General features: G+C 47.3%; 1 protein-coding gene across 4 annotated transcripts in view; it reads right to left on the bottom strand.

The window, feature by feature from the left end:
* Positions 1-6,270: 6,270 nt before the first annotated feature.
* The window catches only part of WNK2 (WNK lysine deficient protein kinase 2), a 177,610-nt gene continuing 173,512 nt past the window's right edge, over positions 6,271-10,368 (bottom strand). For 2 of the 4 annotated variants that reach the window (XM_037905248.2, XM_043550423.1), the window contains one exon: positions 6,271-6,500. In XM_037905248.2, coding sequence (XP_037761176.1) covers positions 6,393-6,500 — 108 coding nt within the window. In that variant the 3' untranslated portion in view covers positions 6,271-6,392. The remainder of the gene's footprint in view (positions 6,501-10,368) is intronic. The other 2 variants (XM_043550420.1, XM_043550421.1) reach the window with 1 other exon arrangement.

Raw genomic sequence — 10,368 nt, 5'->3', positions numbered from 1 at the left:
GAGCCAGCTCATGTACCATGGGGATTGGAAACCAAGGCCAGGAAAGATTGGGATCTCCTGCAAAGCAGTGCAGTCAAGCATCAGCAACAAGCTACTTGGTGCTTTTACATATTAAACGGCTTCCCTCTAGATCACGGTATCAGGCCTTTAGGGGCTGATTTTCATAAGTGCACATGCAAGCAGACAGCATGTTTGAGCTTCCTATTACCAGCTTGCATGTGCAAACACCTTCTGTGTGCAAATTAGACATGCAGTTCTGAAAGCCGGGGCTGCTGAAGCTTTTGATTATATGATGAGTTGACAAAAGTAGGTCAGGTGGATAGATATACTGAGGAAACAATGCGTCCTTCCTTCATTATATCCCTAGATCCATCCCTCCGCTTCTTACATGCTTTGCAAGGTGCTACATGAAAGGCCCGAATCAGTGCCCTGGAAGCCAATAGAAGGCATTTTCCATGCAGCAAATTGACTAACTCTTGCCTTAAAAATCACTAATACTCTCTGCAGCTTCTGTTACCTTTAGTGTAAATCTGATCATGACTGAAACAGCGACACACAGGAGACTCTGGCTGAAGCCAAAGCAACTCTTACCCATTATTCCTTCTCAGCGGTATTTAGGTATTTACTGTGAGTTCATCTCCCCTTGGTCACTACCCCTCTCCCTCCCGCCCCGTGGTGGAACCTGGGTGTGTTTTGAAAGTTTCCTCCTCTGAACAAATCCTATTGTCCTTGTGTCCCCACTTTTAAAGCCCACCTGTATGTAACATTCCAAATCTGCCCCTACAAGCCCTTGCCCAGAGGCACCTTGTTTTTGTTGCTAACAAGTGAGAAGTCTCTGTCTGACAGACAGCTGTCAGCTTTGCACCCACGCTGACTAGACGATTCTGGCTGTTCAAATGCTGGACCCAAAGCAGCATGGTATTCGAGCGGCGGCTACCCAAGGAAGCCACGGTTTAGGGTTAGACATTCCAGACTGGGAGTGCATTGGAAAGGCAATATAGGCCAGAGATCTAGGGGTGGTTCTCCAGGCGCAGGAGATTGGAGAGCCTCTGTGCAGCTCAGGGAAGGCAAGAGGGGAGCTGGCATCAGAACCCAACTCCTGAAGAGTCCCATGGTGCAATGGGCCCTAGAGAAGACCTGCTTTGGGTGTCGGTTTGACAAGTAGCTGCTGATGTTGCCATGTGGGTTTCAGGTGGTGAAAGGCGAATTGCTACAGCAAGGAAAGTCGCAGGTTTTGTCAGTGGGTGTCAAGGAGGCTGTTGCTTCCCTCTTCCGCCAAGCCAAGGTGAAAGCTCCATTTGGCTCCTCAGGTGCAGTGTCAAATCCAGCTATACCTGTTCTACTCCTGGCCAGAGGATGTTGTGAAGGCCAAGACTATAACAGGTTTCAAAAAAGAACTAGGTAAGTTCCTGGAGGATAGGTCCATCAATGGCTATGAGCCAGGACAGACAGGGATGGTGTCCCTAAACTCTGTTTGCCAGAAGCTGGGAATGGGAGACAGGGGATGGATCATTTGATGATCACCTGTTCTGTTCATCCCCTCTGGGGCGCCTGGTATTGGCCAGTCGGAAGACCGTATATGGACTAGATGGACCTTTGGTCTGACCCAGTGTGGCCATTCTGATATAGCCAAGCATGCCAGGCACTTGTTCTCCACTACCGCTAATTAATACTTGGCATGTGCATAGGACGGCTTATGAAAAGATCTAAGTGCTTAAACAAGGTAGGTAGAGCCCTTCCCCTCCATTTTATGGAAGGGGGCACAGCAAGGATAAGTGATTTGCTCAGTGTCACGAGGCGAGCCAAAAGGTGTAGTTGGGAATAGAACCCAGGCCTCCTGTTGGCCACACCCAGTGCACCAACCACTACGCCTCACTGCCTCAGTGGGTGCTGAACTGTGACATGAGTGTAACAGGAGGCTAGTCATTCTCAATGCCACTTACGTATCACCTGGAAGAAAGTACCGTTTGACTGCCTTTCCCCAGGCAGAGCCTAAGCCTTGTGTTTTAGTGCTGGGTTTGTAATCAAGGCGTCTCACGGTTTCTCCTTTTTCCATTTGCTTATGTAAACCCTGAAATGTCCATTCTTGTGTACACGGGTCTTGACTGCATTTGTGAGACTCAGGGAGTTTCACTCAGGACAGGAGAAAAGCATGAACGAGCAGTCTCATCCTAACACTGGGCTGCATCCAGTGAGACACATGGAGCCCTGGGAAACTACTACCAAGGCTGGCGGGAGCAAAACAGAACCCACACCTAACCGGGAACGTCTGGGAGTGGGTTGCTACATCCAATACCTATTTGTGTATATACCTCGTGAGTCGGGTGGGATATGAGGGGGCTTTTCCAAGAGCCCTGCTTTTGAAGCCAGTTCCTGATGCAGAACATTTTAACAGTTAGAGTTGGAGCCCAGAGGCTGAGTAGCTGACGGGCGTCATTTCCTGGAGCCTAACTCGGGCAGCAGGAAGGGTTTCAGCTGGAACTCGAGCCCAGGTACGTCAGCTCCATGGCTAACGTAAGGGGGAACATTCAGCTTGCTCTGCGCAGGGTGGAGACACTGAGGACACCGGGTCCCTTAGGAAGGCACCACTCAGGAAACCGCTCGTTCTTTGCAGGGAATCCCACGCAGCGGATCAGATGGGATGAGCTCAGCTATTCGTTTCCATCTGGCACTTTTTAGAACATCTCATTTCCTACTGTAATAAAAGCAGCAAATGCGTGAGCCACACTGCAGAGCTCCCTGGTCTGAGCAGCACCTTGTACAGCAAACTAATGCCAGGAGGACTCTGCAGAAAAACCAGGGCTCCACCAGCATTCCCAGCCAGCCTGCTACAGGAGTGTTAAGGAACTGTTTGTAGGGAGCTCCTGCTCTCCCAATTGGCAGGGGCTCGTAGGCCAGGGGCTCCCCTTCAAGAATTCTGAGAAGCCCTGCTCAGCTCAGAGGGGCCAAGCAGGAGCGTGACGGACTAAAGAGGGTTAGACCACAGGGACGCTGCTGCACACTGCACACAGGGAGGAGGAGAACCAAGGGCTCACAAGTGGTCATGCAGTGGGGAAGGCCCAGTCCCTGGAATGTCGCAGGAGCCGGCGAAGCCACTGGGGAGAGCACCCATTAAAACTGTAAAGAATAAAAATACCCAGCCAGGTTACCATGCAGGGATGTGTTGCTATACTCACTGGAAAGCTGTCATGACGGGAAGAGCAGGTCTGTGAGATACATACTTGTCCCGTGTGGAGTGTGCCGGCTATTCCCACAGCTACTCCATGGAACTGCATAGGAAGGAGTTTCTTATTCACTGTGCTTGATGGAAGTGAAGAGAAAACCAGCTAGAGGCCAAAAATCAGAAGGGAGCCATAAGAATGTGTCTCAGACCCTTTAGTCTTCAGCGAAACTCTTACAGAATTATTTACACCAACCACCCATGTGCAAGGGAGTCAAAGCGGATCTAACATGCAGACAAGCCAGCAGCAGATAAGAATGTGTAATTTAGAAGCAGCCCCCACCATCTTATAGCTTCCTGGTGTGTGTCTCAGATGAGCTTTGATTCCCTTACACCTGGGCAGAATAGCGAAGTGTTAGGATCACACACCCAGTCCATTTTGGAGCTATGTTTCAATTCCAGCGTAGCCTACAACGTGGTTATTTGCGACCCGGCTTCTGTTGAGACCTTTATCCTGTAGGACATGGAGGTGTTTGGCTTTAATGGTTTATTGTGCCAGGGTATCTAGTGCAGGCTGATTTAAATGAATGGCTTGTACCTTCCGTCTCCCCAGACTGTCCCCTATTCCACAGATTCTTTTCCCTCCTGCAGACGTAACGCCTTGCGGCTTGGATTTCAGGGACCTAATGGCTTGGAGAATGATGGCAGCAAAAGGTTTTATTGTTGAAAACTGAAGTTTGGAAAAGACAGGGCAGGTGACACCACTTCCCCACACACCATGCCCAGATGCAGCCGTGTGAGCGGAGATGACAACGAGTGCAAAGCATGTGGAAAATGGGACTGCATGCTTCCATGGTGTGACACATGGCCAGAAAGGGGTTAAGCATCCTGCAGGATAAATTACCCAAATTCAATCTTTAGGGACATATTGGTAGATGATGTTTGTGTTTTTATGCATGTACATACATATTGTTAGAGGTTAACAATGTAATCAAACCATTCTGGTCTATACTCTGTTCATCTCTCTTTGAAATGTGTAGCAAATCACCTGTGAATGGTGGAAAACAGGCAACTGCCTTATGCTAATCCCTGTAGCTAATTACTGGTGATGCTTAGGAAATAGGTCTACCTCAAAGTCTCCATGATTGCCTATTGTTCACCTAAGGACTCTGAGCTGTCAAAAGAAGGCCCGGAACTGTATAAAGATGTCTTGAGTCCTGAAACTTTCTATCTCAGATCTGCTTGATGCTTCATGCAGGGGTAGCTTAAGTCTTAAGACTGAGATCTCCAGTCCCATCTGGATCACCCTGAATACGAACATTGGACTATAACCTATGGCCTAATTCTGAAAGAACACGTTGCAACTACAAAGCTCACCATCTCCACTATGAATCTGATCTGAGAACTGTACTCATGTCTGTATGTATATTGATCTTTTAACCAATACTTTCTCTCTTTTCTTTTTTAATAAATTTTAGTTTAGTTAATAAGGATTGGCTGTAAGCATGTATTTGGGTAAGATCTGAAATATTCATTAACCTGAGAAGTAATATGTCTGATTCTTTGGGATTGGTAGAACTTTCTTATATGGTGAATAAGATTTTCAGTACTCCTCATCATATTTGACTTGGGTGTCTGGGTGGAGGCCTGAGGCTGGGTTGCTTTAAGGGAACTGTATTGTTGGCTTTTGGGTACCCAGTAAGATATTATAGAAGCCGTTTTGTGCTGGTTTAGTAAATCTAAGTATTGGAATATCCACCAGCTTTGGGGATTGTTTGCCCCATTCTTTGCCATTGACCCTAGTTGAGTAACTTCAGTGAGGCTCCCTGGGACCCCGGTCACACACGGTATCAGAGAAGGGGAGGTGAAAGGCAGGGACTCTAGTTAGAATCCAGACAGGAAGCAAGTGCATAACAGCTGGAGCGTGGAAGAGTTTGGGGCTACCAGCACTCTTTAGCCTTCCCCAGTGAGAGCACTAGAAAGTCACCCAATTGCACACACTTCAGTGGCTATCTGCAGTCTCATGAGATAAGTGCTACAAACTCATTTCTACATCACCTCCACCCAGGGGACAGTCAGAAGCGTTCTTCAGTGACTCAAGAAAGAGAAATCACCCACCACATAATTTTAGCACGTCCTCTGTTGAAGGCACTTTTAAAGTATTTTACGAATTGCTCCAGTTAGTGGCTCTCTCTCGGAACATTTTTAGATTTAAAAGTAGAAGAGACCTGACACCTGTATTTACCTCTGTCAAGAAAATGCAGCTAGTCTATTCAAAAAAAAGAAAAAAGCCAAGTAACAAGCTTATTCTCCAGCAAAGTTCACTGTCGATTTCTCTTACTGAATTTCACCAGTTTTAAAAAAAGAATATTATCTTTATGAATTTCATTTTGTGACTTGGAGAAATATAAATGGAACTGGTTCTCATTCTAGTAGAATTGGAATAAATATGCCTATTTTTGTTTTTTGAAAACTAAATTAAATTAAATTATGATTCACTCTAGGAAGCAAAAATAATGTGAAAGTCAGGCCTCTGTGGGGGTGTGTCAGGCATTTGTTGCCCCCTGCTGGAGCCTTGACACCTTGGCCAACCCCACCCAAAGGTGTCCTTTTGGAGAAAAAGAGCAGTGAGTTTAGACCTCCAAGAGCTGCCTAGAGAGGCCAGCCAGGATCAGCTGTGGGCAGAACTCTGGGAGAATTGGTCTTCCAGCAGCTAGAAGAGCGGGGAGCAGACAGAAGCCAATCAGGGCCCACCAGGCAAGGTAAAAAGGGCTGGCGCGGCTTCCTTCAAGTCACTTGGACTAAGTGAGCTGTTCTGGGTGAAGCAGGAACGGGAAGGCAACCAAAAAGCCCAGCCTGGTCGGGGCCTATCTCTGAGTGCACCTTTCTGACTGAGTCAGCGAAAGGCTGTCTGTTTACATTGTGGAATGCAAAGCCCGGGTGGCCTCGAGCTGAATACCAGTCTGAGTGCTGTAACGTGATAAAGAGCTTGCTTGTGAGATGCTCAGCTGGTGCAGGTGAAGCCGGGGCCTCACCCCTTCTCCTCTGCAGGTTGCTCCTAAGAGCTCAGATCTGAAGTCACAAGAGAAGGGAACAAAATCCTTTTCCCCCAAAATATTTTTCCTTTATTTTGCATAACATTTGTGTTTCCAGCTATAAATAGAAAAGCTTAGAAAGATGGTACAAAATTGTGCAGAGTGGACCAGAGCGGTACAGAACTTCTCACGTTACATCATTTCACATCCTCCTCTTTGTCCTCCTTAGCTGACGTAGGCCCTTGTGCTTGGCACTGCAGCTGAGCTGGTCCCGCATCAATCGGTGGCATTCTCATTGTCAGAATCTAAAAAACAAAACCGCCACAGCAGATTACAGACCCATCATGTACTGTAGGAACTAAATCTTCATTAGAAGGTGTCTGTCTGCTGTGGGCATTTTAGGTGCCTTATGGAAGCAGAAGTCAATCACCCAAGAGAAGAATGACAACGTCCATTGCAGCATGCTGAAAGCTCTCTCAAATGCCAGGATATTTTAAAGCTCCTGTATAGAGGGCCATTCAAGCACATCTAAGCCATTCAATTGGGACCCAAGGTTCAGGGTGCAACCTTTCCCCTAACTTCTATATCACAATGGCCAGGAGCGTTCCAGTCCCTCAGGAGGTGGTGATGGGGGAAACCAGAGAATGTGTCCAGAACTGGTGTCACTGGATGGAAGGAGAACACTGGATGGAGATTTCTTATTGTACGAGGGAAGTGAGTGGGAATCTGGAACGTGCTAAAATGGTTGTTTGTTCTGAGTCCTGAGTTATCACCACAGAGATCTCGGTCAGCTCAAAGCAGCAGGAACAGCGTCGCACTTTACTGCAGCATGATTCAGAAATGGCGCTTTTGCATTGGTGGGGCTACCCATGAACAAGGGGCTTCCTTGTTCCATGCCAGGTTTGGCAGCATTGTCTGAATTGGCCCTAAAGAAAAAAGGCCAAGTCCATGGCCCTACGAAGACCTGGACTGCAGAGAAGGGGATAAACCAGGCTGGGAGAACACTGGGTCTGAACAGCATCCTATAGGCCCTCCTACCTTCACCAGTGCAAGAGGGCGGGTAGGACACAATCAGTTTGGTAGGGCCCTGGCACCAAGTTCACGGAGCTTTAAAATGTCATCTTCAAAACAAACTCAAATCATGCACCTACAGGCGAGCACAGAGCAACACACAAGCAGAGACACCTTTCTCCACTCCCTCGTTGTGGTTCCACATATTCTGCGTTAGCTAGAGTCACAGATCAGCCCTTTTTGGTAGCCTGCAGCGAAGTGCACTGAAGTCCTCCTGTCTATATCACAGAGACATGCACAGGGGTTATCAGAGCTGCAAGCACGTTTGGTTTATACAAGGCACAAAGTCTGCTGGGCTCTTTCAGTATAAAATAAGACTGATCGTTCTCTCTAAGACTGTAGGCTCTTCAGAGCAAAGGAAAGACAAAAGGATAAGGGGGAAGGGTGTACTGTACAAGCAGAATGATTCTGTTGATGTTTGGTATGGGTCTCGGTTCCCATGGTGTTTTATATTAAATCCACTCTCTCCTTTCTCCCACCCATCACTTTAGCTGCTCTGACCTGCCTGGACATGTGTTACTAACCCACTTTGAAAGGTAGTAAAAGCTGCCTTAACTGAGACTGACAGTCATTCTTCCATCTGCTTCTGATCAAAGTCAAATTCTGCCTGGACTTGGATTCACCACAATACCTGAACAACTTCCCATTAACAGTAATTAATGCCACTTTTCATCCACAGAGCTCAAAGTGCTTTAACAAAAGGTGGGTGAGCATTATGTCCATTTCACACACGGGAAACTGAGGCACTGGGAGGTTATGGGACTGGCTCAAAATCACATAATGAATCAGTTGCAAAGTCAAAAACAGAATCCAGACTTCTGCTCAAACCACTAGCTGAAGCCTATCCCACATCTCTAAGGACACTTCTAAATTCGGAAGCCAGCCGGAAGTCCCTACAGGACAGAGACTGAGACCTCAACATCTGACTACATCCTTATTAACTGCATAAAGGAGTACAGGTAATCCAGTAACCCAAACCTTGGGCCGGGTGGGAAAAGGAAACAAAATGATTTTATTTCCCACAATATCCAGTTGCCGCTGACAGCCTGGATGGAGAAGGAAGTAAACACTGAAAAGGGATCTTAGACGGGTTCTTGAAGAAGCTATCAGCCCTGCAAAATAGAAGACGAAATCCTGATAAATGATTTTTCACAATATGTTTGTCCTGCTCAATATACATTGCTCTTCACCAGCATGTGCACTTCCTGTTTGGTTAGCCCACTGCAGAGTGGCCTTTTCCCCATTTCCTACACATCTCTTTGGCTGGCAGGCTGGGTTAGACCAGCATTCTGTTACAGCAGAGGGCCCCAAATTGTGGGGCATGCTACCCAAAGGGGGTGTGGAGGAATGTTTTTGGGGGGGCGGCGGCGTGTGGCTGGGGCCCGGACCAGCCCCCATATTGATGCTGGAGGGGAGGGGAAGGGAAGGGAGTACCACCCATCTCTGCTCCTGGCCTCGACTGCTGGCCCCGTGCCTGAGGCCCAGGTTGCCAGCCTTAGCTCACAGCCAGGGCTCCATTCTCAGCCCCGTCCCTGCCCCCAGCTGTGGCCCCAGCATTGGCCCCCTTACTCCAGTCCACGTCCCCCCACCCCTCCCGAGCCACGGCCCCCACTCCGGGCCCTGGGGGGGATGGGGCAGACAGGAGTAAGGGCGGTGTGACCCTGAAAAGTTTGGGGAACACTGTGTTACAGTCTCTAACTGACGACACGGAGATTTATCAATGTGTTGCAATTGGGTACATTAAAAATCCAGAGTCTGATTTTCCACTGCCATGCAGAGTGTATGGTGAATGAGCAAGAGAGAACAGGCCCACTGGGTTTACATGCATGGCAAAGCTTTAGTGAGAATTGCATTTTACCTTATCTGCCCCAGATCATTCTTTAGCAGAAAACACTATGCAAGTAACTCAGTAAATATAAAAAGAAAAGGAGGACTTGTGGCACCTTAGAGACTAACAAATTTATTTGAGCATAAGCTTTCGTGAGCTACAGCATCCGATGAAGTGAGCTGTAGCTCAGGAAAGCTTATGCTCAAATAAATTGGTTAGTCTCTAAGGTGCCACAAGTCCTCCTTTTCTTTTTGCGAATACAGACTAACACGGCTGCTACTCTGAACCCTTCAGTAAATACAGACTGTTTCCCCATTTTTGTACTTGGACAAAGACTTGAATGGTATTTTCTACTAAAGAATGATTTGCAGCACATATATTTATTGAGCCTTTAAGGTTGAAATGTCTCCCAAGCTGAGCCCCACTACAGGGCGTTCTGAGAAACTAGGGCAGAACCACCAAAGCCCAGTACCGTGCTGCTAAAGGCACACTCCCTTATGTTGTAAGTTTCTTCATGTCTATCAACAATCTCAGGGAAAGATGTGGATGCAGGAGCTACTGTGGCAACTCAGTACTGCAGGTCTGATCCAGGGGCTGGAGGTAAGACCTAAATGCTGCACAGCGGATTGCAGTGAATAATTCTTCTCAAAGGGTGGAGGATCTACCCTGGAGATTTCTTATCCCCAAGAGATCAGCGGGGCCGTCTCTAACGTGGGACTATTCTAGCATGTTGAATATACGCTGGTGAATCCGTCTGCCAGCAAAGTAAACGAATCCAAGCTCCTCTCACCCCTCCACAAGCGCTGAAATCACCAGGAAGAATTCACAGGGGCTTCACGGTTACAACCGAACACTGCTGGAAGCTTCCCTGACATGCCCAGTGTTAGGGTATTTATCAAGAAAAGCCTGAAGACTGACTATGCTTTGCACATAGAAGATCCAAATGCTTCAAATGCTCAGGCCTCCAGATTCCAAGTCTGGAAGTCATTCTAGGAGAAAAATTCTACATTCAAGACCGGATCTAAAAGAGGATCGTCACTGCAACTCCGCTACATTACAACTGGCACTCTGAAAAAAGAAAGAGGGACCAGGAAGTTCAAAAAATGAGGCCAAGTTATTATCCAGCCAGGTTTCTAATGCTGTACATGCTAGATCAGACAGACTATCCAAAATCAAATCCCAGATCCATTATTTACAATGGATTTATTTATCAACAGCACCTTGAATAGTTTTATAGCACATCCAAATCCCTTTTAGCACCAAGTTCTTTGATT

This window comes from Chelonia mydas, chromosome 7 (assembly GCF_015237465.2).
Source record: "Chelonia mydas isolate rCheMyd1 chromosome 7, rCheMyd1.pri.v2, whole genome shotgun sequence".
NCBI classification, from domain to species: domain Eukaryota; kingdom Metazoa; phylum Chordata; order Testudines; family Cheloniidae; genus Chelonia; species Chelonia mydas.
The sequence above is the reverse complement of the archived record's forward strand: the minus strand, read 5'-3'. Positions and strand labels throughout refer to the sequence as shown.